This window comes from Chiroxiphia lanceolata, chromosome 2, assembly GCF_009829145.1.
Source record: "Chiroxiphia lanceolata isolate bChiLan1 chromosome 2, bChiLan1.pri, whole genome shotgun sequence".
NCBI lineage: Eukaryota > Metazoa > Chordata > Aves > Passeriformes > Pipridae > Chiroxiphia > Chiroxiphia lanceolata.
The window spans coordinates 6,902,338-6,929,025 of NC_045638.1; the positions used below are offsets into that span (position 1 = coordinate 6,902,338).

Genomic DNA, 26,688 nt, shown 5'->3' on the forward strand with positions numbered 1-26,688 from the left:
TTTTAGAATGCATGTTTCAAGCCACTGTATCTGGCTGTGCAACACTTAAACTGGAATTACCTTACTTGACCAAATTCACAAGACACACTGGCATGCACAGCTGATCTCAAATTAGATATTGAAATATATTTGAAGGACATTTTGGTGTGTCTAAATATTGCAGCTTTGCAGTTATATCAGTTATACAGATTGTCTTATGCTGTGTTTATATTTTTTAACCTCTATACCTTTTTACTTTTAGGATATCTGTCAGTATAGTAATCAGCTGAGCATATGAGCACCTGAATAGTTCTGCAATGAAGGGAACTTCAATATAGTTCAATGCTGTTACAGTTTCTAAGTAGGCCTGTGTACTTCTCTCAGTTTGGTCCAACTACTTGCTATATTTTACTGAGAATTATGATTATAAAAGAGGCTTACTTTCAAAGAAACATACTGGTTTTAAAAAACCCAACAGAACTAAATAACACCCCCCCCCCCCAAACAACAACAAAACCAAAAAACAACCCCAAAAACCAAACAAAAATGATACTTTTCCACAGGGCAGCAGACGAGAAACAGTATCTGATATATGTACAGAGTTACATCCTGAAGTGATTCTTTTCTGGTTCTCGTTTTCCTCCTCACGACTTTGCATCTTACTGTTCCAGTGCTTTGTATGAATGACATTCCTGGGATTTTAAGTTGAGAACAGGGTGTGTGTGATGTACCAGTGCTGCGAATCAGCAGAGGGCACTGCTTGCCAATAAACCTGTGTAACTGTGAATTAACATGCAGAGTGAGGTCTTGGTGAACTGAGCATCAGTTACTCCACTGGTTACTACCAGTTTAGATGGTTTAGCTGAGGGAATATCCGTGCTCCTTCAGTGACACGGAGAATGCACCACACCGTCTTGTTTCTTCCAAGGAAAGCTGATTACATTTATGAGATGTTTATACTGGTATTTCCTGGTATGTCCTTCCTCAGCTAACCATTTACTCGCTGTTATCCTCACAGGAAGAAGTGTGTGGGATCTGGTCCCTATGCCCTCCTGAGCGCTGGGGCTGATATTCAAGGGACTACTGATATTCAGTTGCCACGTTGTGGGGTTTTTTTTCCACCTGTAATAACCCATTTCTTATGTCAGCTATTTGACCTGAAACAGAGCTGATGCATAAAGAAAGCTTATTTCTGCACTTACATGGGTCCATTGTAACTAAGCCAAATGTTGGTTGACGTGAAACAGATGGATGAGAAAACCTGTTGGGAATTGCAGCGTTTGTGACAAACAGTGGATTTCTCATTTCCCAGTTGGTTTATTCCTGAGACAGCTGCATTGCACGAGTTTCCTCCCTTATGGTTTCAGCTCCTTCAGTGAGCTTTAGCCCCTACTGCAGCAACAGCCTTTGTGAGCAAGTGATCCATACAATAGCAGGTAGACTTCCAACTGCTGTGTTCTGTTCAGCTTTTGGAAACATTGCAAGTGGCATCATGAAATGATTTCTAAAACTATATATATGCCTGTATTAAATAAAAAAGGGTAAGAAATACTTCTGATCATTGTAGTACTGGTGCTGAAATACCATGGCAAATGATTGGAAAGGGTGGTTACTATCGCTGTTTCTATGCAGCTCTGATTTAGGTATAAAAATATTCAAAAAAGGAACATGTTGTTCATCTTGGACCATATCATCTGTGTCTTGTTATTCTTTAGGGATTTTTCAGCACCAGGAGGTATGGAGAATGCTATTCCCAGTAAGATGATAGCAATAAGCAAATTTTGCCTAAATATCAAAGAGGTTGTTGCGTTTGCAAAAATGCAAATTCAGCAAAAGTAGAGCTGAAATGTTTCAGTTTGTTGGTAGTTACTCTGAACTTTCTGTAGTCTTTCTTTGGTGCTGTTATTTTTGTTTCTGTGTAGAGCCTAGACTGGCAGTTGCTTCTCAAACAAAATTCTGATTGACAGCTCCTGGAGTTTTGTTTGTGCTAGAAATAAGGATCAGGCCTTAGGAGGTGCCTTAGGAGCTCTTGGAAGTAGCTTTCACAAGGTACTCACTAACTTTGATTTGTTTATATTTTTCCAGGTTTAAGTTTGTTCTTGTGCTTTATGAGGCTTGTCACCCCAGATTTCTACACAAGAGACATACCCAAGATTTCCCTTTCAGCAGTTCAAATGCAGTGAAATAGAAGAATACTAAAACAAAAATATGATTTGTGTGTCTCTTGTGTGCTCATGAGGAAGCACCACAGGGAACTCATAAGACCTGAGTTAACTCAGAGGGAATAACTCAGGATTGCCTCTGGCAAAGCAGGAAGTTCAGAACAAAATTAGAATAACCCATTCTGATGCTGTCCTGGTTTTCTTGAGCACAGCTGTATACTTGTTTTATAAACCTAAATTTGGGAAATACTAAGTATTTAAAACCAAACTGGTATGGTCTGGCTTTGGGATATCTATATGGTGTTTACACTAGTGAAGAGTGGCTCCAGTGTTCAGAAGAAAGCACTGTAAAACTTCTTGTTGCCATAGGAGCCACTTATGGAATTTTAATGTGCCTCAAAAGGCTAAAAGGTAATTGTCAACACGGTTCAGGTGTTATCACTTGGGACAAGAAGGTACTTAGTCTGAGACTTCTTGCTGTTCTTTCATAGCCCTTTGGCAGCAGAGTATGAGGGTGTGCTCCAGTTCAAATTGATTCCATATTAAGAGATTCTGTAACCATACACAAATTTTCATGTCAGGACTAAGTGCTTATGATGAAACAGATTTGTTCAGTTCATCTCCATTTATAGGGATATGTTTTCCTGATTCCAGTATTTTCATATGGTTGAACATAAGATGTGTAGAAATGCACTTTTGTTTTCACGCTGAATGAAAAAACAAAAAAAATCCCACCCTTCCATTATCTGGCTGAATGTGCTGTAATGTCCATCCTTAAATTGGAAGTGCTAGGTTTTCAACCTTGGTGCCTCTGGCACATGAAGTGACTGGAGACCTACTCTGGCTGTGACAAAACCTCTGGTTGAAAACTTCTAAAAATGTGATGGTTTGGCATTGTGAAAAACATAATTTCTCCTCAAAAACACTGCAAAATGAAATTGTTGTCTTGCAGCTACTTCTTCATGTGTACCAAAGAATTAAATCCTTTCCTCCCCTCTCCCATTTTACTTTTTTCCAAAGTTTTATTACCTTGGTGTTTCTGACAAGGATTCCACCGGAGTCCTGCATCTGTGAAGATGAGGTGAAAACCCAGTTTCTTCTTCACTTTCTCTAACCCATTTGGGAGTTTTGTAAGCTAATTTTCTCTTTCCCTTAGGTTTGATTTTTTGTCTTACTGCTCTCTAAGTATCTTTCTCTTTGAATTAGAAGTCCTCAAAGTTATTAGCGAGCATTTTCAAGGTTTTATCTCCTTTTGTTATTTCCACATCGAGTTTTGAGTCTGTCAGGGTCCCATTGTGCCCTTTTACTGTCTTTTCTGGTGTTTGCAAACGCTTGAAGATTTGAATAATGTGCTCTCCCTCCCTTCTTTTGCAGTATTAATAAAGATACTAAATCAAATAAAGCCCTACACTTCTCTGAGTAAGTGGTCTTTGGGTACTTCTCTTCAAGAAGACACGCTGTTGTTGTTACCTGGTTCTAAATATTAAATCTTGGTACAGTATGATTTTTTTTTAAGCCAGTGTAAATAATTTTTTACTGATGGATTGGTGTGGCACTGCATCAAATATGTATTAAAAGTTGGTACTTCTACTGTTTGGCAGTCATGCTTGGGCCATGCACACTTAAATACATAATTTAATACAAGTTTTGAAAAATCAGATGTGGCACACAATGTAGCCTTTATTATTTACCTATCTTATGGACTCTGGAATGCATAGTGAAAAAAGGAATACCTGCTTAATGCTGATGAGCATTTCTTTGTGAATTTTTAAAGCTGTTAGGCTGCCATCCATATAGTCAGCCAGGGAAATCCCATGTCAGAGAAATAGCTCTACAAATTACTTGTTATCTCCCGCTCCTAATTAAGCCAGACTTTCAGAGTATCTTGTAGTGGAGATACAGATATATAAAATCTAACTATTAAATATGTAATGATGTAATTAGGACATTGGTATTGGTCACCCTATCACTGGAATTTACAGCCAGAGGTGTTAATGACTGGAAGAATAAGTCATTAATAATAAATGCCACATTTTCTGCAGGACTGGTAATTTTAAGGTTAGCCAAAACAGCTTTTTTTTTTTTTTAAGGAAGGTCTCTGAGCTATGATTTTAGTGTATAATAAAACTCACCACAACTGCTTTTGCCTGATTTTGAAAAAAAAAAAACCAACTAAAAACAAGCTGCTTACTACAATTAACAGTTCAGTCTTCTCATGAACAGAACATTTAGGAGGAAAAAAGTAACATACTTATCTCTCAGTAGTAAATAGCCAATTTTTCATTTCATTTTTTTAGTCTGATCTTGGTGACTCTACTGCAGGGTATTAGTTTTGTTGCCCAGAAGTTCCAAATGTAAAGCTTTGAAGATGAAGGCACTATCAGTTCTGCACACATGGGACTAACTAATTCAGCTGTGTATCACAGCTAAGTTGCACATACAGGATAACAGGGGCACAGAATGGATGAGGTTGGATGGACCACTGGGGGTCACCTCGTTCAACCCCCTGACCAAGCAGGGCCACCTAGGGCTGGTAGCCCAGGACCATGTGCAGGTAACTTTTGAGGATCTCCAAGGATAGAAGACTCCACAACTTCTTTGGTCCATCAGTGCCAGTGCTGAGTCACCCTTCACAGTGAAAAAGCATTTCCTGATGTTCAGAAGGAGCCTCCTGTGTTTCAGTTTGTGCCCGTTGCCTCCTGTGTGCACATAGACATGATCTGTCAGAAGGTGTTACACGTATTGATTGTTTGTTCTTTCTTACAGTGTACACTTAATTTGGTGCAGCTTCCCACGCATGGAAGCTATGATGATGGTTGTGTTTAGTTTTTAATGAGGTTTTTGTTTGTTCTTCCTCTTGTAGGGTAAGTCTCACCCCTTTAAAGGTCCATTCCCTCCTATGCGGAATCCGCTGGCCTACCTGGACTACAACAACCTGTGGAGGACCATGGATGAAATGGGGAAGGAGGTATGGCATGAGGCATTGCAGCTGACTGTCTCAGCTCAGCTTTGTCTCCGTGAGAGGCAGAGTGAAAGATGGGAAGCTGCTCTAGCTTGAAAAAAACCTGGTGCTGGCAAGAGCAGCCACACATTTTGGTACACGCTGATGGTCAGAGCGCATCTGAAGAGGCATCCTTGAAACTTCTTCTGAGGGCCACGTTGCTGAGGCTGTCTGCAGTCATACCTTTGCTCTTCTGGTTAAAGGAATGTCAAGGCTTATGTTTGTGATTGATTTTTAGCACTTTTCCTGATGAATCATAAAGTGATATTTTAAGAGGCTTGTCGACCTCAGGCGTTTGCCCTTCTCTACCTTCAAATTCAACTTGTCTGTTCTAGTTTATTACCAGTAGAGTATGTTTTCTATTGACTGAGCTACAAGACTTTGAGAAGAGGTTGCTCTTACTTGCATAGATAAATGCAAGAGATATGGAATAACTTAGAAACATTTCTTAACTCTAAATTTATTCTCTGTTTTTCCATCTAAAAAAAGAAAAAAGAAAATTCTTAAAGCAGAAAAACAAACAATAAAAAAACCCTAAAAGCATTCGCTGTTAAGTTCACTGTATTACCTGCCAGAAATTTGCAGGCTAAATTACCATGTAAAGACACGGTAGTTCTTGTGTCATTCATTTGCTGATGGATGCTTTTTTATGTCTCCTTAGATTCCCAGTGAAGCCCCATGGAAGGCTCCACATGCAGAAGAATGGGACAAAATGACTATGCAAGATTTCATAGATAAAATTTGCTGGACGAAGTAAGAAACTTTTTAATATGAAACATAATGACATATTTATATACCTTAGAGCTCCAGATAAATGTTACTGCTTTGCAAAGAGATAGAACTACCCCTAAAACACAGCCTTTTTGAAAAAATGGGGTGAGAAAATCTTGTAATAATGGACCACAACACCTGTCAGCACACTCTATTTCCCTAACTTTTTAGACTAAAAAAAGGGTTAAAAGGAAAATGTATTTGGGAGGGTTACTTCTGAATAGATGTGTAGTACCTTAATCTGTTATGTGCACTTTCCTGCTCTTTACTGTGTGTTTAGCCTTTAAAAGAAAAATGTTCTGGTTACAGGAGGTTTTTGAATCAAACTTTTGATGGAACAACACACATTTATTCTGTACTGGACCAGCTAATTTTACCGAAGTGCTGTAAAGATAACATTTGTCTTGCAATAGCACTAAATCACTTTAACACCCATCTTTCTATTGTTTAGCTGGTGCTCTCTATGGCAGGGAAAGTGAAAATGCTTCCTGTTTTTATGTACACATCAAAGTAATTTTTCTTCCCTTGCCATTCAGCGGCAGTTTGATGGTTTTTATTCTCACTGAAAGAAAAAAAAAGCCCATTAATTCTGCCTTGCTGTAAAGCAGATTGATTTCTACAGCAGCCACCTCAGAACTGCCAAGCACCCCACACGCAGCTGCCACGAGCCTGCACGAGCTTGGTGCCGAAGCCTGTTAGCACCCACTAAGTCTGGTTCTCAGCAGGGGCATTTCTATGGCTTCAGCCAGTCTCCAGAGAGCACCGTGACCATTGTTGTTCATGTAGATCATGGCTGTTTTGGGCCGAGTCCAGAGTAGGACCGCAAAGACGACCTGAGGGCTGGAGCACCTCTCCTGTGGTGACAGGATGGGAGGGTTGTGTTGTTCATCCTGGAGAAGAGAAGGCTCCAGGGACACCTTAGAGCAGCCTTCCAGAGCCTAAAAGGGGCTTACAAGGCAGCTGGAGAGGGACTTCTGACAAGGGCATGTAGTGATAGGACAGGGGGTTCTGGCTTTGCACTGAAAGAGAGCAGGGTTAAATTAGATATTAGGAAGAAATTTTTTACCATGAGGGTGGTGAGGCCTTGGCACAGATTGCCCGGAGAAGTTGTGGGTGTCCCATCACTGGAAGTGTTCAAGGCCAGGCTGGATGGAACTTTGAAGCAACCTGGTCTAGTGGAAGGTGTTCATGCCCATTGCAGGGGGTTGGAACTGGATGATCTTTAAGGTCATCCTTTGGGGTCTTTCACCATTCAATAATTCTATGGTTGTAAATGGACAGTAGGCCCCTGTCAAAAAACTTGTTTTACTTTAACAGGAGTGACAATTGCACAGAAGCATATAAAAAGCCTTTCTCATTTGTATCATGGTCCACATGCAGTAAAACCAGATAGAAATGTATGCTGACAGCTCTGTTGGCTCTCTGAACCTCTGACTTGGTAAAGAATTGGACAAGTTTGCGAAACACCGCGCACCAGTAGTCATTCAATATCCAATAGCTCATGTGACTACATTCATGATTTTCCAGCTTTGATGGAATAAGACTTGACATTTTACCTGAATATTGGCATAAAACAGAGACGCTTTTCAGATTTTATACGTGCACCTCAGCTTGATTTGCTCAGTTTGTTCAAGATTTAGGTAACATGCCACAGAAAATTCCCCCTCTGGAAGGTAATGATCCAGAAGGGTAATCTTCTACTATTGCCTCTCATCTAACAGACTGTACAGATTTGCTTTCGGCTACAGATGCTCGATGGAAATGTCCTGACTGCACTTGGTTGAAATCATACTGGCATTCCTAGGTAAAACATCAGGAACTGAAAAGCAATGGCAGAAGGCAGCAGAAACTAGGAGAATGTAACCACCATCTAATAGCCTCTGCTTATAAAATATTAATGGACACATACACATTAGCAAAATACCTTACAGAGTTGATCATATTTTACAATATGTGTTTATACTGACAAAAAAATCATGAATAATTTCTGTATTATTTTTGGCTGTCAAGAATGAAGCCAGAATGCCCTCATATTTCAGAAAATGGATGAGGTCTGTACTTCAGCGGGACTTTGCATTTTTAGAAAGGACAGAAGATGCCTTTTTTCTATGTAGATCTACAGCTGTTTGAAATAGTATGCTACAGATACACTTTTCACATTTTTTGAAGTCTAAGACTAAAAAAAAGAAAGAAGCAACAAAAAAGTGGATTCTGTACTGGCTTTGGAAGTTATCGATTGCCTGATGCCTTGCATATGAAACACCTATGGAATCTTGGTCCCTAAGCCCAAAGTAGTTAAACTGGGCATCTCGTGGTCCTGTCTATGTCTCTTAAAACTCCTCCTCAGAATGAGGGCAGGGGGAAGCATTTACTTCTAACAGGAGGAATGTTTCCCTGAACCTTAATAAATTCTGTCTTAGTGCACCCAAAAATCTTGTACAGGCTTATACAGTAATTTACAGTGGAGCTGTAATGAAAGCACAAGCTGTAGGACATAAAGTAGTGATCCTTTTTCAGACACAGGTCAATTTTCCGCTTCTGTGTTCATTGCCACTGACTACCAGAACACTGTTTAAAATGCTGAGTTGAGCAACCAAAAGAATCCTTTCCTTTTCCCCATTAAACTCTTACATGAATGCTGTCTTGTCTGTTTTGGCTTCCTACTTACGTTTCTTTCCTTGTCGTGTTCCACATGCAGCACTCTCCCTGAGCACAGAGGAGGATTGGGCAGTGAAGGGATCCTGACTAATCCAGAGATATTAGATAATTAGCTTAGACAAGATTGCTAACTTTTTATGACAAGTGTTGAATAATCTCTCTACTATGTGCTTGAGGGACAGGCATTTAGCAGGTGCAGATCTTGTCTGTAACCCAGGAGCCAAGGACATGGTGTTTTTGGAGTCCAGTGAAAGCCGGAGGGCTTGTTTCCCTTAATCCTAAAATGACAACTTTGCATTAGTAGCATAATTAGTAACATAAGCTTTCATGAGCTTTTGTGTCTCCTGGAGCCCTAATTTGTATGGAATACAAACACTTGATTAACACTTTTTTTGCAGAGATACTTGAAAAATGTTACATAAAAAGAATTGATAATTTCCTGCTTCAACTGAAATCAAGGAATCCTTTGCCCACAGTAAAAGAAGAGGTTGCCAAAGACAGTCTCCCACTCAAGAACAGTCTGATCAGCATTATTAATTTTTTAAATTAACTCACTTTCTTGTCTTTGTTGCAGTGCAGCCAAGAGTTTTGCCACTCTGTTTGTGAACGTGGATGTCACTTCTGAGCCCCACGAGGTCTCTGCCCTGTGGTTTTTGTGGTACGTGAAGCAGTGTGGGGGGACAGCGAGGATATTCTCAACGACCAACGGAGGACAGGTACTGTGAGCCATCACCTTCTGCAGCTCTTGACAGGCCCTGGTTTAACTTCATTCTTTTGCTTGTTTGTTTTAGTTCAGAGAGCAAACTGAGTCGTCCGTGACTTTTGAGCCAGTTGCATGTTGATAACTGGTTTTATTCATTTACACTTTAATCTGGATCTTGCAAAACTGGTGTTGAAAACTGCTCCTGTGCTGAAAGCATTGCCCTAGGGTTCAGTAGTTTTGTATCTGTCCCTGATTCTGGCTTCCTTTTGGACTCCGGTTAGAACATGTACTTTGCTTATCTACGCTGAAAAAGGAAAGTTTTACTTGTGCTTATTTCTGTCACGAGGCTGAAGCAAGGCTTGCCACTGCAGAAGCACTTAATGGAGATGGCAAGGCCAGCTGCAAATTAATGCTGAAAATGTAGCCCAGAGCTGGGTTCCTAAGATGCAGACTTCCAAGGATTAACAGTTATGATTTTAAAATCGGCCTGAAGAAAATGACCACCACTGCTTAAAAATGGTATTGCTCTGAAATGTTTGCAGTCTGGTATGCTAGTGCTGCTTCTGCATTTGAAGAAAGTAAAGACTCTGTTAATGGTCTTCTACTTGAGAAATGCAAATTTTACTAATTGTGTTAGAAATAGATATATTTTTTGAAATGCAAGTTACTTAACCATAAATAAATAAAAATGCAAATACATGAAACCATATCAAATCCATAAATATGCGTATATAAGCAATAACCATAGATAATTTAACTGTAAATATGTTTAAATATTTGAATTCTGTGCTATGCTAGAGGTGGTTTAAGTTAGTTTAGATTACGGACCGTAGCAGGCATTTTTTATGTGAGTTACATTATTTCTTTTACTTTGTTATTTATTTTGAAGTTTCCTATTTCTGATGCACAGAGCTCTGCAGGGATGAATAAATTCAGAGAAAGGTTTGAAAGTTTAAGCATTTTTCAGAAGTCTTGCTGATTCACACAGGCCTGAGGAAACTGTTTGGAGACCACATGAGAAGGGGTTTTCTCATGAGGTTACTGATACTTCTGGTTTTGACTGCTGGTCAAATATGGGAAGTATTTGACGAAATCCCCAAAAGAGAAAGTAACGCGGATATGTTTCCAAGTGAAACTGCCAAACTTCCCAAATATGTTGTTTTGATAACAATGGAAGAATGGGGTTTGTTTTGAATGCTGAGCAAAATGATACCTGCTTCACAAGCACCTCTCTGCTGAGTTGCTGCTTATGTGTTTCAGGAGAGGAAGTTTGTTGGGGGCGCTGGCCAGATCAGTGAGAAGATGATGGAGCGCCTGGGAGGGCGGGTGAAGCTGAGGAAGCCGGTCGTCCGCATCGACCAGTCGGGTGAAAGTGTCGTTGTGGAAACCTTAGATCATGAGTTATATGAGGTAATGGAATGTCCTTGTAAGAAATCATTAGTGGTGGGACGGATGGCTAGAAACCCTTTAGCTTTGTCCTTTTTGGCTGCTGCAAAATACTCTCCGAAAACGTAGCAGAGATATGAGTGACTAGGACAGAAGGTCACATTTTCTCATTGTCCTGAAGTAATAGCAGTGATAGTTCTTTAAAGTGATGCCTGGAAAGCAATCATCTCTTCTTTGTGTTCAGTTACCTTCTGAATTAAAGTGTGAACACAAAAATGTAGCTTAGTAGTAAACTTTCTGGGAAAAACATTGCAAACTTCACTAACAAATTGTAACAGAGGAGTCCAGATGGAAGGGAGACCAATGGACTCTTATAGCACAGTGATTTCTTTTAAGTACTGAGGAAAGGGCAGCTACCCATCATTTGAACAGATGGCTGTTTATATGATGCTTGTTTGTTATTTAATGAGCAGGATTTTGTGAGGGTTTAGTTTTACAATTCTTATGCTAAATTCTTATGCTTCACAAGATACACCCTGCAGCATCCACAGATGTCTGCCAAGATCACTGGAGCAATATACCTAGGTTGAAGTAATGGAGAATGTATTTGGCTTATGTATAATTTCTTTTCCAGGGCAAATATGTGATCAGTGCCATTCCCCCAGCTCTTGGTCTGAAGATTCATTTCAACCCACCTTTGCCCCCAATGAGAAACCAGCTCATCAACCGGATCCCCATGGGCTCAGTCATCAAGTGCATTGTGTACTATAAGGAGATTTTCTGGAGGAAGAAGGGTATTGTGTTTTAATTGAATGGAATAGTTGTGACAAAGGGAAGAGGGTGCATGGCAATGGAATAGACAGAGGATGCTAAACCTTAGAAGGAAAAAAGAGGGAAAAGAGGGTGGATGAGGGAATAAAAAGAGGGAGGTAGTCACGAAGGGAGAGCTCATGCCTGTTGCTTATTGTCTTGGTTGTTCTTTATTGTCCTCTTCTTCAGTGGCATGTGGGTATGAGTCTCTCTCACTTGTACAGGAATGTAAAGGTACAAGTGATGTGTGGTGGAAAGGGGTTTTATCCCATCAATTATCAGTCTGCAAATATTCTGCCTTCTGGATGCACTGGGCAGCATTAGTTGAAAGTGTCTTTACATCTCCATCCCCAGCTGGGCTAGTCATCCTGAACTCCCCTTACAGGCTGAATACTTCCATCATGGTTCCTCATCTCTCTTTTAGAAATACTGAATCTAAGAAAAACTGCAGTGTAATAGCACCCATTTCTCATCTTTGGCTATAATGAGCCCACATCTGTTTGCCTACAAATGTCATCCGTCCTCCATCTTTGTGAAAGACTTATTATAGGGCTTCTGGATCCTGTCGTGTTCTGGTCATATTAGGTTTGGAATGGATTGACAAGGGGTGACTCCCTGTTTCTGAGAGAACCTGTAGCATACTGTGCTTTGCCAACACCATTGTTCTTTTAAGAACAATATATTTTCTTCAAACCCTTCTTTTAAGAACAGTTGTTTTTTCAAAACAGTGTACAAATATCTCCCTCTCTGTCTGATATAAATGTCATACATGGAAACAGCTGTGGTAAAGGCCCTTGAACATCTTCAGTATTTGAGAGCAGTCCGTTTCTGTGCAATAATTACCTTGCTAATTATTAGTTACCTTGCTTCCCTGTATCAGAATCATAATATCTGAGAATGATAGAGACTGGGAGAAACCTCTGGATGTCATCTAGTCCCATGCCTTGCTCAAAGCAGGGTAAATTTAGATCAGGTTGTTTAGGGCTTTTTCCTGTCATGTTCTGAATATTTCACATCTTCTTGGAAGATTGTTCCTAGATTTGGATACATGTATCCTAACTTTTCCACTTTGTGCTTAACAGGGTATTGTGGTACCATGATCATTGAAGATGAGGACGCTGCAATTGGTTTAACACTTGATGATACTAAGCCTGATGGCAGTTTTCCTGCCATAATAGGGTAAGAGACAGTGTCTAATTAATGCTTTTTTATTTTGTCTTAGAGGCAGCAGTTGAAATGGAAAACCTACTGCTTTTGAAAGGAAATACTTTAAAATAATTAAGGGTTGAGTCTGTGGTGAATATGTTCTGTGATTGTTTTATTTCAAAAAAGTTTTCTCTATGATTTCATTGCTAATTTAAAAAATGAAATTCTGTCTGATTTTTTTCACTTTCATCTTTTGCCTTGTTGTGTGGCAAAGTATAGACTTGGAGAAGAGGAAAGAAAAGAGAAGAAAAAAGAGGGTGATTGCAGAAATATAAAGTTTTCTCCCAGTATTCCAGTTCTTTAAATCAAAATTTGTTTTCTAGAATTATAATTTGTTTGGTTTGGGTTTTTTAACAGCCACGGAGTGTGATCAGTCTTAAAAGTTTTATTAAAAAATAATTTCCAGCTCAATCCCAGGCTTCACCTCTTGTTCCTATATGCCTGCACCCACAGCTGTATAAAATTAAGGTAATTGGGAAACAGCTCATGCAAATATTGTAACATGAATCTCGGAGTGTTTCCTTCTAGAGTGACTCCTGCAAGCAGCAGACAGAGCAAACAACATTATGCAGAGAGGTGAAATGGATATTTTAGATAGAGACCCTAAAGCTATTACAGTGAATCACAGCATCCCACCATAACATATTGACATTTTAAATAATGCAGGAAATGTAGTTGCATAATGGCAGTAAATTGTCTGTGGTCTTCCTGCAGCTTCATTCTTGCTCGGAAGTGCAGAAGACTGACAGGTCTCACAAAAGAAGAAAGGTAAGTCCAAACACTGGAGATCTGTGCAGAATCCGAGTCAAAATTTTGTTATAAATGACCAGGTCAAGAAAAAAATGCCCTGATTTGAAGGAAGTTGTCTGTAACCTTGTGACAGTAGGCAGACATGTCACTTGGAAGAAGAAGGTATCTTGGTTTTGGATGAAGGCTCCACAGAATTCCCACAAACTGGCAACAGATGTATAGCTAACCCATGCCCTTTGGAAACTCTCTGGTCCTGGTTCTTATTTTCCCACAAGGCTGCTCTGCTTATGTGACTCCAGGTAAAGAACTGCTCTAAGCTGCTGGATATGAAAGTAGTGTAGAAATCCACCTGCCCTCACTGGAAAGGATCCAGATCCAGCCTCCTCTCCCCACTGCTGCCTCTCTGGCTTCCTGCAGGTGCACTGAGCTCTTTGAAAGCTTGTCAGAAGGGACAGGCTTGACCACTGTGTTTGATTTTTATTTCTTCTAATCACCCTGGAGGATCCTTTCAGTGTCTGTAACTAAGTGCAACCTTGACGGTGCTGTAGCTGCTGTGAGCAACACCTCAGCATCATGAAGGGATCAGAAAGCTGCCTCCATCTCTCCACACTCAGCTATGGGAAAAAATGCCCTTCAGGTCCAGATGAAGGCCATTTTACTGTCTTCTTGAAACAAGTCTCTGCATACCATACTGCTCTTTGGCATATTACTAAAATAGAATTTACAAAGTAACGATTTTTTTCCATCTCACCAGTTTACAGTATCTGATCAAATTAAAGCTAGAAGCAGAGAGTGTGGATTATGAGTAGAGGCTTATTTTGAAACTGAGAAAATAAAATTGTTTTTAAAGCATGCCAGAAGGAATACCGTGTCCAAGTAACATTTTTACAGTCTAACTAGAGAAGATATAGTCATCTCAGATTTGCTTTGCAGGTAGTTTGGCAGTCTGTGGATAACGGGTCTGAATGGAGCTGCTAATGTCCCAGTCTTTTCAAATGACAGCCTGATACCACAGAGCAATTTCAATTTTGGCAGGAAGGGACAAGCACTGAAGCTTTGAGATAGACCCCCAGCAGGTGCCAGATGATAAAAGTCATGTAGGTATTCTGAAACCCAGTATTGCCTAGCATTTAAAGCCATCCCAAACACCAAATGGTGTCTTACTCTGTGTGTGAACGCCCTAGATACAACTGAGCACCTGCAGTCTTCAAGAACAGCTTCTCTTTCTATGAAATTAAGGGCTGTCCTGGCTGTTTGCAAGGCACCATCCTTTCCCCTGGGCATTAAAAGTGCTGGCACAATTACCTGACTCTGCTGCTGCCTACAGCCAAGTTTTAAACAAGAGTTTTGAACTCTTGTCTTTTGAGGAATAAACCTGGGACTAGGAAGGGCTTTGCTTTGGTAACAAATGACTATGAAATAGGCCCAGGTTGGTACCTGCTGGGTGTACCCTGGTGCAGGGGGACCTCTGGCTCCTGCAGTCTTGACCTCAGCCAGCCAAGGCAGGAACCTGCTGGTCTGTTCTGCAGCTCCTGTCCTTCACATAAGTCTCCTTCCAGCGGAAACTGGGGTCCAGGGAAAAGCAGAGCATGAACCCAGACCTCCCAGTGTACACTTGGGGTGCAACCAATTTATATTGTTTAGATAAGGGGTGTGGTGTTTGCCCTTCTGAGCACAGGCTTGTGGCACCCTACAGGGGATCCTGCTGAGATGCTGTGCTCACCTAAAACACAGCCTGGGCTCTCCCTTCATCACGCTTATTACAGGGTTTTGGTAATCCTTGGATATGAAGAGTAGGATGTAGAGTCTGTGACAGCTGTCCTAAATCATGACTAGGAACAGCAGCTGTGGGAGAGGATGGAAACCTTTTTACAGGCTAAGCCTGACTGAAGGGAGTAAAACTCACTGCTGCCTTCCAGGTGGTCTTCCCAGGCCAGGTGCCAGTGAGTAATTACAGTGGTTAGATTGTACCCTACCTTTCCACATTGCTGTGAAACAAGAGAGGAGGGAAAACAGCTGTGCATGTGCATTTCTTCCACACTGGACACAGTGTAACTCTCAACAGAACCCTACCTACTCCAGGCATAACATTCCTCTTATTTAGTGCTGATGGCAGTTTCACAGCTGAGTCCAAAGCCAAGAAATAAGGATTTTACTCACTGCATATTCCGTGTGTTCCATGCTAGGTTCAACTATAAATATATAAATAAGAATTTATTTAAATGGTTCTGGGATGAAAGCTGCAGATCTTACAGAGAAGCCACCACAACAGCAAAGATTGCTCTTATTAAGGGTAATGTTCTCAATGATTGATTTCTGCTGGTACAATTCAATTCCTTAGAAGCTGCTGGTTTGTTTTTTGTGTATGTGTGTGGTTTTCTTCCCCCTGTCAAATAATACCTTATTATTGATGAATAATTCCTTCCAAGGTTGACATTTCTTAAGAGTCTGAAGATGCCCTTGACCTGAAGCTTAATATTTTCTTTTTGCACAGCCATCTTAAACTAACTTGACACCTGCCAGCAGCAAAATCACCCCAGGGCCACGGCTCTTCCTGAACTGTAACACCCTTCACTTTCTTGCTCAAGCCCCAACCTGCACATGAAGACACCTTCAAGGCTCTTCTAGTCATCCTGTTTCTCCTCAGCCCCATCCTGTAGCATTCTTTGGGTTGAGCTGCCCATGGGTATAGCTGGGCTCCTGTATAAGCGGGGTTGCTTTATACAACAATTATATATGGTATCCTCATGGGCTTTCATAGCTGCAAGTGTAGCCCATGCAGTTACAGAGCTGGGACTCCTCTATTTCTGTGCCCAGCATTGCTTCCTGTTGAGCACAGGATTTGTTTCCAGGAGTAAATGTTTTTCCAATGCTGTGTTTGAGTTTTTGTTTTTATAGTTGTTAACTATTATTTCATCTTGATCTTCCGGATTTTGGGAATTGGCGCAGCAGGGCTTAGAGTAAGACCCAAAAGCTTGTAGGAACAAACTTAATTGCACTTGGGGTTTGCTATGGAATGAAGTATATTCATGGATTTATAGACTCATAAACTAAAATAGGAGGAAATTTTATATATACAGAAATCAAGTACTAATTCCCTGAGAGCTGCAGTATATCGATACCTGCATCTCTGTAGGAACAAACGTAAGTTAGACTATGTGCCAAGACAAAAAATTGCAGTACCTTACTACTTTCTTTTCTGACAGTCTGGAGAACATTTGGATAATGTATGGAACTGGGCTGCTAGAGTTATCTTAAGGGAACAGCTTGTGTAACTGCTGATTAAACCAGCACTTATGCAGCACAGGAGTTTGAGTTATTTCTAGTGATCCAGAGGCTGACCAATTAGGATAGATCCCAAAAAGCTGGATCCTCAAGTTCAAGCAGATACATTACAGTTCTCTTGAAACTAGGGTATATTAGAGGTGGTTTGTTTGCTCTTTCCTCACGCTGAAGTCTTATGTTGCTTTTCTCTTGCAGGAAGACCAGACTGTGTGAGCTCTATGCAAAGGTTCTGGGATCAGAGGAAGCCTTACACGTAAGCACAAAATCTAACCATGGTGTCTCTGGAAAAGGTACCTCTGGAAAAGGTAGCTGCTATGGGAGCACTTACTGCCCTCTCTAGAGGAGTGGAGAGAATATTATGGCAAGTCTTTGGTTGTGGTTGACCGTGAGGATAAGAATGAGCTTATGAAACTTTATTCTTGTCTGGCTTTGTGGGTGACATTCTCAGTGCTTACACCACACAGCTGTTTTCAGGTGTGACAGGCTTGCTTTCCCTCTCATCTATGTTGTGTCTTCTCTCTCACCAGTTCTTAACACCCATTGCTGCATGTGTTGGGTTGTTTTTCCTTTGCCTTTCCCTCGCCTTCTCTTCCCTGTAATGCTGAATGACTGTTCAGCTCTGTGTGATCTCACACTTAGATTATGTGATTAACACTGTTTACGCTTTAGAGACATTTTTAAACCAGTTAAATGTTGTAGACACCAATCTGGAAAACACATAATTTCCAACACAGTGATACTGTACACAGGACCATGCAAGTTCCACACTTTGCATTTTTACAAGTATATATTTGTGTCCCGTGTACATATTGCAAGTCTTACATCTGTGTACACCAGAGGTTAATTTTGCTTTACATGGTTCAGAGCATAAATTTGTGCACAAAGTATCAATTTACATTGACAGATTAAGAGGATTATGTTCTGCAGTGGCTAGATTAGCTAGTTTTTAAGACACTGCTAGCTATTTTTAAAAAATTAAGTCTTTTTGTGTTGGGTTCATGTTGCATTAAGAGATGTGTTAAATGTGCTTGTCTTGTCAGACGTTGACATGCAACAAATGATAGGCTGTTCTCTGCTCTCTCCTCAGTTCTATTATTAGCTTCCTTGGGACTCTGTCCTTTCCCTGAGTGAATTAATCTCTGTTTTACAGCCAGTGCATTATGAAGAGAAGAACTGGTGTGAAGAGCAGTATTCTGGGGGCTGCTACACAGCCTACTTCCCACCAGGCATAATGACTCAGTATGGAAGGTACAGTGTCTATTTATAGTGGGCTTTGGAGTAGTGAGATAAGACCAAGTTAATAAATATCCTCAGAAAGGGTCATAAATCCTCTGTCACTGTTCACTTTATACCTTTTAAGATCACTGGGGAATATTTTTAAGAGATAGTATAACCTTCCACTTCTCTCAGCTGGGCTTTATGATGGATGAGTTCAGCATCATTAGGGGCTTTTATTCACTCTTGAAATTTGGTGAGTACAGCTGAGTAGGCTCTGGGAAGGGAGTTGGGAAGCTTTCACAGTCTGTTTACAAAACTGGCTTTGGGTATTTGAGATCTGTGTAACCATTTCCAGCACATCTTTAGCTGGTGTTTTATAAATACTGGCAGAGAGTTAATTCTTCCCAAAATTTACGGTAATGCGTGATTTCTTTGGACTACTCCTTTTTTTTCAGCAGTCAAGGCTTAAAATAGTAATCAGTGGGCCATTCTATACAGTCTTCTCCTACCTAAGTTTTTGCATGAAAATAAGATTTAGCAGGAAGAAAAAGACTTACATCAGACCAGTGATTGGATCCAGATACACAGTTTTTAATGTGGAGGCATAGCCCTACTTTTGAAGTTTAAGTTTTTACAATTTAAAAAGAACTTAGAGAAATGAAGCACTTGTAATGAAGAGCTTATGGAGGCCATAGTATTTAAAGTAATTTTAATGATAATTATTGCCAATTCTGTCAAAAACAGAGTTAAAACGATCTTTTATTTATTTATTTGCTTATTGCTTTTTATATTATGAGGATATAGTTCAGAATGCTGAACTATGCCAGTAATGCTTAGCATTGGTATTTATGACACTGGCTAGAATTGTGAGATAGAGTAAGTCTCATCTCAAAATAATTGTGCTTTACACCTATGAGCAGTGTAAATGCTTAGAAAAGGCGAACACTGGTGTCTTTGCTGTAAGAAATTAAATGCAGTGCAGACTCCCCCTCTAGCTCAACTCACCCAATGTTACTAACTGTAAGTGCTTGCTGTTATTTAAAAAAACTTTTTTAACCTTAACCCAACTGTTTTGGTTCTTTTCTGATATGCCTGATGAGACTTACTGCTTGTCCCCCTCCAGGATCATTCGGCAGCCCGTTGGCAGGATCTATTTTGCTGGCACAGAAACAGCCACAGAGTGGAGTGGATACATGGAGGGGGCTGTCCAGGCTGGAGAAAGAGCAGCCAGAGAGGTACAGAAAATCAGGGGACACTGTCAAATATCCTGTGGAAAATGAAAGATCTGGTTGGAGATGAAATGGGAAGGGAGTGTTGACAGCATCACATATTCTGAATCTTGATACAAGTCCCTACAAAGGGGAAAGACTTCAAGAAGGATGAAGGTTTTGCACTTAGATTTGGAATACTTGAGAAGGGCTGTGGTTATTTCCTCAAAATCTTCTCTGTTTCCAGGAATCAAATCCTTTCTTCTTTTACAGAAATCCCAGATTCTCACCTAGCCATTTTTCCCCCCAGATGATCACTCTGTTAGTAATCCTGCTGAGACATCATGGCTGTTAGAGCACAGGAGCAGCTCAGTCCTGCAGCTCTGCCCACCAAGCCAGTCCCTTCCTCCTGTGTTCCCAACAATACCATTGACACAGGCTTTGAGAAAGCCTTACGTGAAGTCAATAAAAAAGGACTTAGATTTATTTTGCATCTGAGAAAATGGCAATTCCTCAACTATTTTCAGGAATATTACAGTTTATGGAGCAGCAAAAGAAATGTCATCTTTGTTTTATGAGGTGAAGGGAACCTTGTGGCTAAAAGCTACAGTTGTGGAAGAGAAATTCTCCTGGAAGGGACCTGGAGAGTTCGTCTAGCCCATACTCCTGTCCCAAAAGACAAGGATCAACTATTCATAACCTGTCCCATTTGAGAAAATTATACCAAACCTGCTTCTGAAAACCTCCAGGGGCAGTGCTTCATGATCTCACTAATGTACAGACATTACAGCAGAGCATCCATAGGCCTCAGCAGAGACATTGACAAGTGTGCTGGACTGGTAAAAATGTTGATATTTTCCTTTCCTTGTTTACTTTTGAAAGGAAAATATGTTTAAAACCTAGTGCAAGGGTGTTTCTCATTCCCATGCATTGTAGAGTTGAGGGGTTCAATGAAACAGTAAAAGCCTACAGTAAAAGCCCATCATAAAAGATGATAAATTTTAAACCTACAAGTGCCTGGAATAGTAAAAATATTAATATCACCACCTCTGTTTTATTTACCATAGAAGAAACTAATCTTGTTGTCTTCCCTGACTACCATTTCAAATAATCTTTGCAATCCTACTGATCTCTGGTATCTTTGATATTTTGAATGGTAAGTTTTCCATTGCGAAGGTTTTCTTTTTAGTTCTGCTTTTCTCTTGCTGAAAGTAGTGGTCTGTCATCACTCCCAGGATGCTGTTCTTCTTCCTACATCATGGTAAAATTTGCAAAGCAAGCTACTCCTTGTAGCTGGCATAGGCACACCATATGTGTACCAGGAGTGTCTGCTTAACTCTTAGTCATATTCACGTTGCCCTGTTCCCATGGGACTGGGCAAGTTCTGATATCTTCCATGGACTAACTAAGCATAAAGATATTTTTCTGTTACTCTTTCTATGTTCCACTAGGAGAAGTGTCTTATTAAATATCTGGCCTCCCCAGAAACGAGTTGTAAAAGGCTGAGTTGTCTTCTAAAATTTCGATACACTGTTGTTTATGTGCTCAGTCATCATCATGCCATTTTAAAACAAAAATTGAAGCCAGCTTTTTTTTCCCCTTTTGAAGAATCAGTGGTACTTACTGAGAACATTACTGCCTTTCAGATACTGTTTGCTATGAAGAAAATCCCAGACAGTGAAATTTGGAAGCCAGAACCTGAATCAATTGTAAGTATTTATGTAGATTAAAGGATCTGGCTTTTTTTTCTGCTACTTTGCTGATGAGATAAAATTGATTGTTTTTATGTAAGTTCACTAAATCAAAACCACAGTAAACTTTCCCTTACTCACCAAAACTGCCGCTTCCTTAACAGGAACATGATAGAAACTCAGAGAGGGCACCCATCTGACAACTCTGTAGTGCAGGATTGGAAAGAACTGCACTTTTAAGCTGGGCTGTGAATCCTTTCCATGTGTGTGTTCTTCTTCCCTTTAACTGGGCAGAAAATTTTGATACATTTCTTCCTGATAGCATTTCACTGCTGCAACCCAGTTCTGTTTCTGCTGCAAGAATCTTGATTTATGTCCTGCCTCTTACAATGGAGATGTTATGTTGATAAGGGATGCTCTCCCTGCAGGATGTGCCAGCTTTGCCCATCACTACGACCTTCTGGGAGAGAAACTTGCCGTCTGTGCCAGGACTGCTAAAGCTGATTGGAGTTTCCACTTTCTTCACCTCTGTGGCTGCAGCTGGGTTACTTGCCTACAAAAGGGGACTTCTAGTTCGAAACTGAAAAAGGTGCCATCTCAAAGCCTCACACTTGAGGGGTTTTCTTTTTTTTTTTTTTTTTTTGGTGGGTTTTTTGGCATGCACTTCCCTGTCTCCAAAGTCAGATCAGGACTGAAGAAGAGGTGACAACCATAGAGAAAAGAGGCTGGAGGGGAGGGATAAATAAAGGGCATCCATACTGAAGAAGAACCCCTCGAATCCAGGCCTATTTCTAGCAGTAAATTTTTGGTTGTTGAATTTCTAAGATACCCTGCATTATCACCTTGGTTTTTATCCAAATCTCAGAACAAAAGGGATGAAACTCCTCTATAAAGCCTATTCTGGTGAGATTTCCAGCTGTTTTTACACTTATGTCTGAAACATACGCTGAACTCCAAGTCTTTACAGGCTCTTTTTTTACTATAGTATGCAACAACACAGTCTCTAGTTGTAAACAAAAGATTTCTTCCTTTCTGTGCATATCCAGTATGGATTAGGCTGAGTGTGAATGGGAAACCTTGTGCTAAAGTACAGACACAGCCATTCAAGCCTTTTTCACCCTGTCTGACACCTTTCTGCCTCCAAGGTCCTCTTTTAGCTCCCTAAGTTGCTGCAAGATAGCAAGAGAATAGATTACCTTCTGCCTACCCCGTGAAGTTGTAGAGCCATCCATAAAGAACTCTCTCATATACTTTTTTCTTAACACCTTGCTTTCTTTCAGCTACTTAAATTTGTTCTTTGAACACCTTGAGGCTGTCTCTTGCCCAGTGGGGCACACACAATGGGCCTGAAAATGTAGTGTTTGCATTAAAAAAACCACCAAAACCCCAACAAAACCCCCCAACTTATCTGCCCCCTTCATGCTGAACACAGCTTTGCTGATTCAGAGCTTCAATCTCTCCTAACAACCATATGGATGGGATTAGCTCTTCCACTTCTGCCTGCTGTGCTGTATTGTACTGACTGTGCACTTTTAACTAACCAAGGATCTAAATGACAGATGAAAGAGAACCATGGATAGGAGAGTCACATGCAAGTGCTTCTGCCCTCCGTAGCTTGGTACCTTTCAAACAATGTTAAAAAAAAAAAATAGAAGAAATAAAGAAGGCAGGGTGCAGGGGAGGAAGTAAAAAAACCCAACCACCAAAACCTCAGTGCCTACATGTCAGTGTGTTGGTGCACTGTTGTAGGTATTTCTGTTGTGTTACATCTGCACAATAAAAAAACAGGAAAACACAGGTGTAGCTGAGAACAGAATTTGGTGCACACGAAGTTTGAGACATCTGGAATTTTTCCTGGCCTGTTTGCTGTGCTTCTCCCTTCAAACAGCGTCAATTTAAATGTAAAATAAAATTGCATTTCAGTAAAAAGCCGTGGAGGGAAGTATAATAATAAATTCAACAACTAGTGTGAGCAGACGGTAGAGGAACTGTACCAGAAGTCTCAGTCAGACTTTTTGGGCCAGCATCTGATCTTGCTTGTGCAGAGTAGTACTTTGTTCTCCAAATAGTCCCATGGCAATTTACTGAACTACTTTCCAAGCCGCAATATTTGTGAGCAGCACATCGTTTTCTGGCCCTTAGTTTTCGTTCTTTTTAACTTGATATGCCAGTTAAACATCTTGTAGCAGCAGCTTGGATTTTATCACAATTGAATATCCTCATAACAGCCTTTTAAAATGCATAGGGGAACTTTCCAGACATAAAGATCTTTAAGTCAGAACAGTGCAGTCAGTGTACATATGGCCTTTCTCATTGTATCACACAGAGCTCTAATTTGCTGGGACATTTGCCTACTGCAGACTGATTCTACATGGCTTTCTCCCCATGGGATTTATTTACTAAATCAATTAGGAACCGAAAGCTGAATGGGAAGTTCAGAGCTTTTGCAACTCAGACAATTCTTAGGCCAGAAATAAACACAGGAACCTAAATTTGGGGAAACATTCTTAAAGTCTTGGCCCTGATATCTGTAAGTGCTAGACAGTGAATGCACACTTAATACATAAAGAGCTGCTTCATTTGCAGATGATTTCCCTGCCAAAACTGTTTGGAATTCAGGTCCTGCCTCTGCCCTAGAAATACTCTTCAGTTCCCTACAGGGGAGCAGATTCATGAAACTAATGAGGATAAATTAGTTTTATTCACATCCAGAATGTATCTCTCTCTTCTTTGCTCCTGACTCTGGCAGAAGTTTGTCTCAGTCTAACTAACTGAGGCAGAAATTCCAAACAAAATCAGAAGTTAGGTAGTTAGAAGTGAACTGTATCGTGGACTTTTTTATGAGACTGGTCAATTGAAAAAAAAAACCAAACCTGAACATTTTCTATACTTATCAACATTTCTTATTCTTAGTTTCGAAGTGAAACAAAAATGTAAAAAAGCGAAACCTCACAAACATTTCTCGTGTTGTTCTGCACAATTAAGAGCAGGTGGGACTTGAAATCTCAAATTAAATTTGGATTCCCTGGGATTTCTAGCCAAATCTGATTGAAGCTGGGAGGTCTGAATTGTAACATCTGTATTAACACACTGAAGTCTCTGTCTTCTTCCTTGCAGGCTGCCAAAGCGTTAGGAAGGCTCTCTTTGTCTTTACTGACATGTCTTCCTATGATTATGCTGTGGATCTTACCAGGACTGTGGGAAAGAAAAAAGGATTTGCTGCCGTTTTCTCAACATTTTCCACGTAAAAGGAGTATGTGGCACTTTGTGTACATGGGTACCAGTGTGATGAGTGAATTGACAGATGTAGGTTGAGAATCAAGCTGCTTCCCCTTGGGTAGAGGGAACTGTTAGGACTGGCTTACATTTTTAAATTAAAATTCCTGCCAACCCTTCGAAGAGAGGAATGAAGTCTGGTTTAATGGGCAACGAGTCGTGCTGCCTTGTTAATTTATTAAGAAGTTTGATGAGACAACTGCTATCATGAAAGTTCCAGCAGTTTACCAGCTTTGTAAAAGGTACTATAGGAACAATCATGGAAATAAGTGTACTTGTCTCTTATGAACTAAATCGTGTTACCATGCATATTTTGTAATGCTCTTAAGAGTTGTCAAAAAAAAAAAAAAAAGAAGAGGTTTACTTTCTTGTACACTGTTCTGATAGCAACTGTACATTTGAAAGGGTGTTGGGTCATGGCATGATAATCTATGTTAACCAAAGGACTTGAAAGCTGATTGCATAAACTACTCGACAATAACAAGGATGTGAGCAGTCTGAGGCGGCCCCTTGTCTTTCCTTTAACTAGTGCATTTTTTTTTTTCTTGGTGCAGATCTTGATTCTAATACAATGACATTAATCACAGTTAAGTGTGTGTCTGAGCATTGTCCATCACTGGAACCCAAGGCCTGGAGAGAAGTTTAGGTCCTCTATTAAAATAATCTTACCGTGTCCTCGGTGGGACTGTTGATTCACTGAGTTAGACTTCACAGATGTGCAAAAATTTTAAGACTTTTTTTTGAAGAAGAGGGAATTCTATGTCCTCCAGAAGTACTTGGATGCAAAAGGGAGCCAGGATTAAATAACAGATCTGCCACTGCTCTCAGGCAAGAAGCAAACCCACTTAAATCACAGATTACAGATGCTCACAAATAAACCTGATCTGTGTTTAAATGAACTGACATTCCTTCTCCCATCTCCACCACCTTAAGGTCACCTTGATCTTACCTCTGTTGAAGAACAGATTGTAAAAACCAGACAGCCAAAGCTGTCTTGCTTTCAAAGTGTCTCTGCAGTCACATTGTTTAGGCGTTGTCATAGACTGCTGCTTTTAGCGTGTCTCCTGTGGTCATGTGCAGGTCAGTGCTCAGTGATGCCTGCCTCTGTGTTTTGGAAAAAAAAAAAAAGAGTGACTTCACTTTGCAGGAATATATATGCTCTGTGTGTGATGAATTTGTGCCTTTTATAACTGTAGCATTTTCTAAAGTGCCTCTGTGGTGACTGTCTCCCTTGGTTTCCTTCTTCAGCTCCCTTTTCAATAGGCTCTGCAGATATTTTTATCTGACAGCTGTGAACTTTTTTTAACCTCAATTAGAATCAATAAATATTGTCATGTCACGTGTATTGTTTGAGGCTTTTCTTTAGTGGGAGCTCCTTTTGATTTGGTTGATAGTGGTGAGTATTACTTGCTACCACAACGTTTTGCATTTCATACTGAAGCTAGTGAGGTATCTTCAGCCTTTCTCAGTAAAGAAAGCTCTGTAAAGAAAAAGGAGGGAAGGATAAAAAATCCCGCAAAAACCCAAGCAACCCCCAAAAAGTGCAAAAAACCCCATGCATCCCCTTGAAAAAAACAATTACAAAAAAGAAATCAAACCACATTTGGTAATAGTATAGATGACCAACTGTCTTACAGCTAAGAATTAGATTTTATTGCTGTTGGGAGGGGGGTTGGAGTGTCCTCATCATGAACGTACACCTCTCACAGCACCTTCTTTCCCAGAACACTGTGGGCAGGGGCATATTTTGTAGCTGCTCATAAGAGTCAAGGGCAGGTGGTGTGTGGCTGAAACTGAACATGCAAAGAAGCAGAACTTTGTACTAAATATTTTGTGGTGTAAACATAAAAACCCTGGAAGAAAAGAGAGACAGAAATCACAGGCTTAATATCACCCAGCAGCTCGGTGTCAGTACTGGAGAGATAATGTAACTGAAGAACAAATTTGGTCTCAGGAAGGGACCGTAGGCCATGAATACTGGAAATAGCGGAACCATCCATGTGAAAAACATCAAAAGTGTGCAGTGCTCTTTGTATGGGCTTAACTTGCAGTATTACAAGTTATAAAGGAGCACAAATACCATGAAAGAAAATATCCACAACTAATCCTCTGCACACTCTATAAAGCATCCATCCCCTAAGACACATGTCACAACCAACAACGCATTTCACAGCCCTTAAAACAGCCAAAAAGTGGTTATGACTCTAAAACATTGCTGTGTTGGGTCAGATCTGACCTACCTCTTTAACCCTTTGTTCAGACATATCCTGTAGAATCCCAGAGCAGGCAACTGAAATGGTGTTATTAATAATTTACTTATTTACAAAGCTTTCAGAGTGCTAGTCAGAGAGACTCTGTCAGCCAAGGGACACTTCATTATTTCCAGCAGTCTAGCATACAGAAAATCAATGTGGACAGATTAATACAGGAGAAATCCATTTTGTTTAATATCTATGAAAGATACAAATATGATTTCCCAAGAAACCAATTAGAAATCCCCCTCATTGTTTAGAAGAGATTAGGATGTGTTTGCAAATTATTTGGCTAAATCATGCAAAACTCACTGCTACTGTGAGAGCTGATG

General features: G+C 40.3%; 1 protein-coding gene across 1 annotated transcript in view; it reads left to right on the plus strand.

Moving 5' to 3' along the window:
- LOC116782274 (amine oxidase [flavin-containing] B-like) overlaps positions 1 to 25,443 on the plus strand; it is a 51,371-nt gene extending 25,928 nt beyond the window's left edge. Inside the window, exons 4-16 of the mRNA XM_032678686.1 lie at positions 5,005 to 5,109; positions 5,804 to 5,895; positions 9,146 to 9,287; positions 10,535 to 10,684; positions 11,295 to 11,454; positions 12,553 to 12,649; positions 13,391 to 13,444; positions 16,907 to 16,964; positions 17,862 to 17,959; positions 19,053 to 19,164; positions 20,784 to 20,846; positions 21,257 to 21,417; positions 23,946 to 25,443. Coding sequence (XP_032534577.1) covers positions 5,005 to 5,109; positions 5,804 to 5,895; positions 9,146 to 9,287; positions 10,535 to 10,684; positions 11,295 to 11,454; positions 12,553 to 12,649; positions 13,391 to 13,444; positions 16,907 to 16,964; positions 17,862 to 17,959; positions 19,053 to 19,164; positions 20,784 to 20,846; positions 21,257 to 21,412 — 1,287 coding nt within the window. The 3' untranslated portion in view covers positions 21,413 to 21,417; positions 23,946 to 25,443. The remainder of the gene's footprint in view (positions 1 to 5,004; positions 5,110 to 5,803; positions 5,896 to 9,145; positions 9,288 to 10,534; positions 10,685 to 11,294; positions 11,455 to 12,552; positions 12,650 to 13,390; positions 13,445 to 16,906; positions 16,965 to 17,861; positions 17,960 to 19,052; positions 19,165 to 20,783; positions 20,847 to 21,256; positions 21,418 to 23,945) is intronic.
- Positions 25,444 to 26,688: the final 1,245 nt, after the last annotated feature.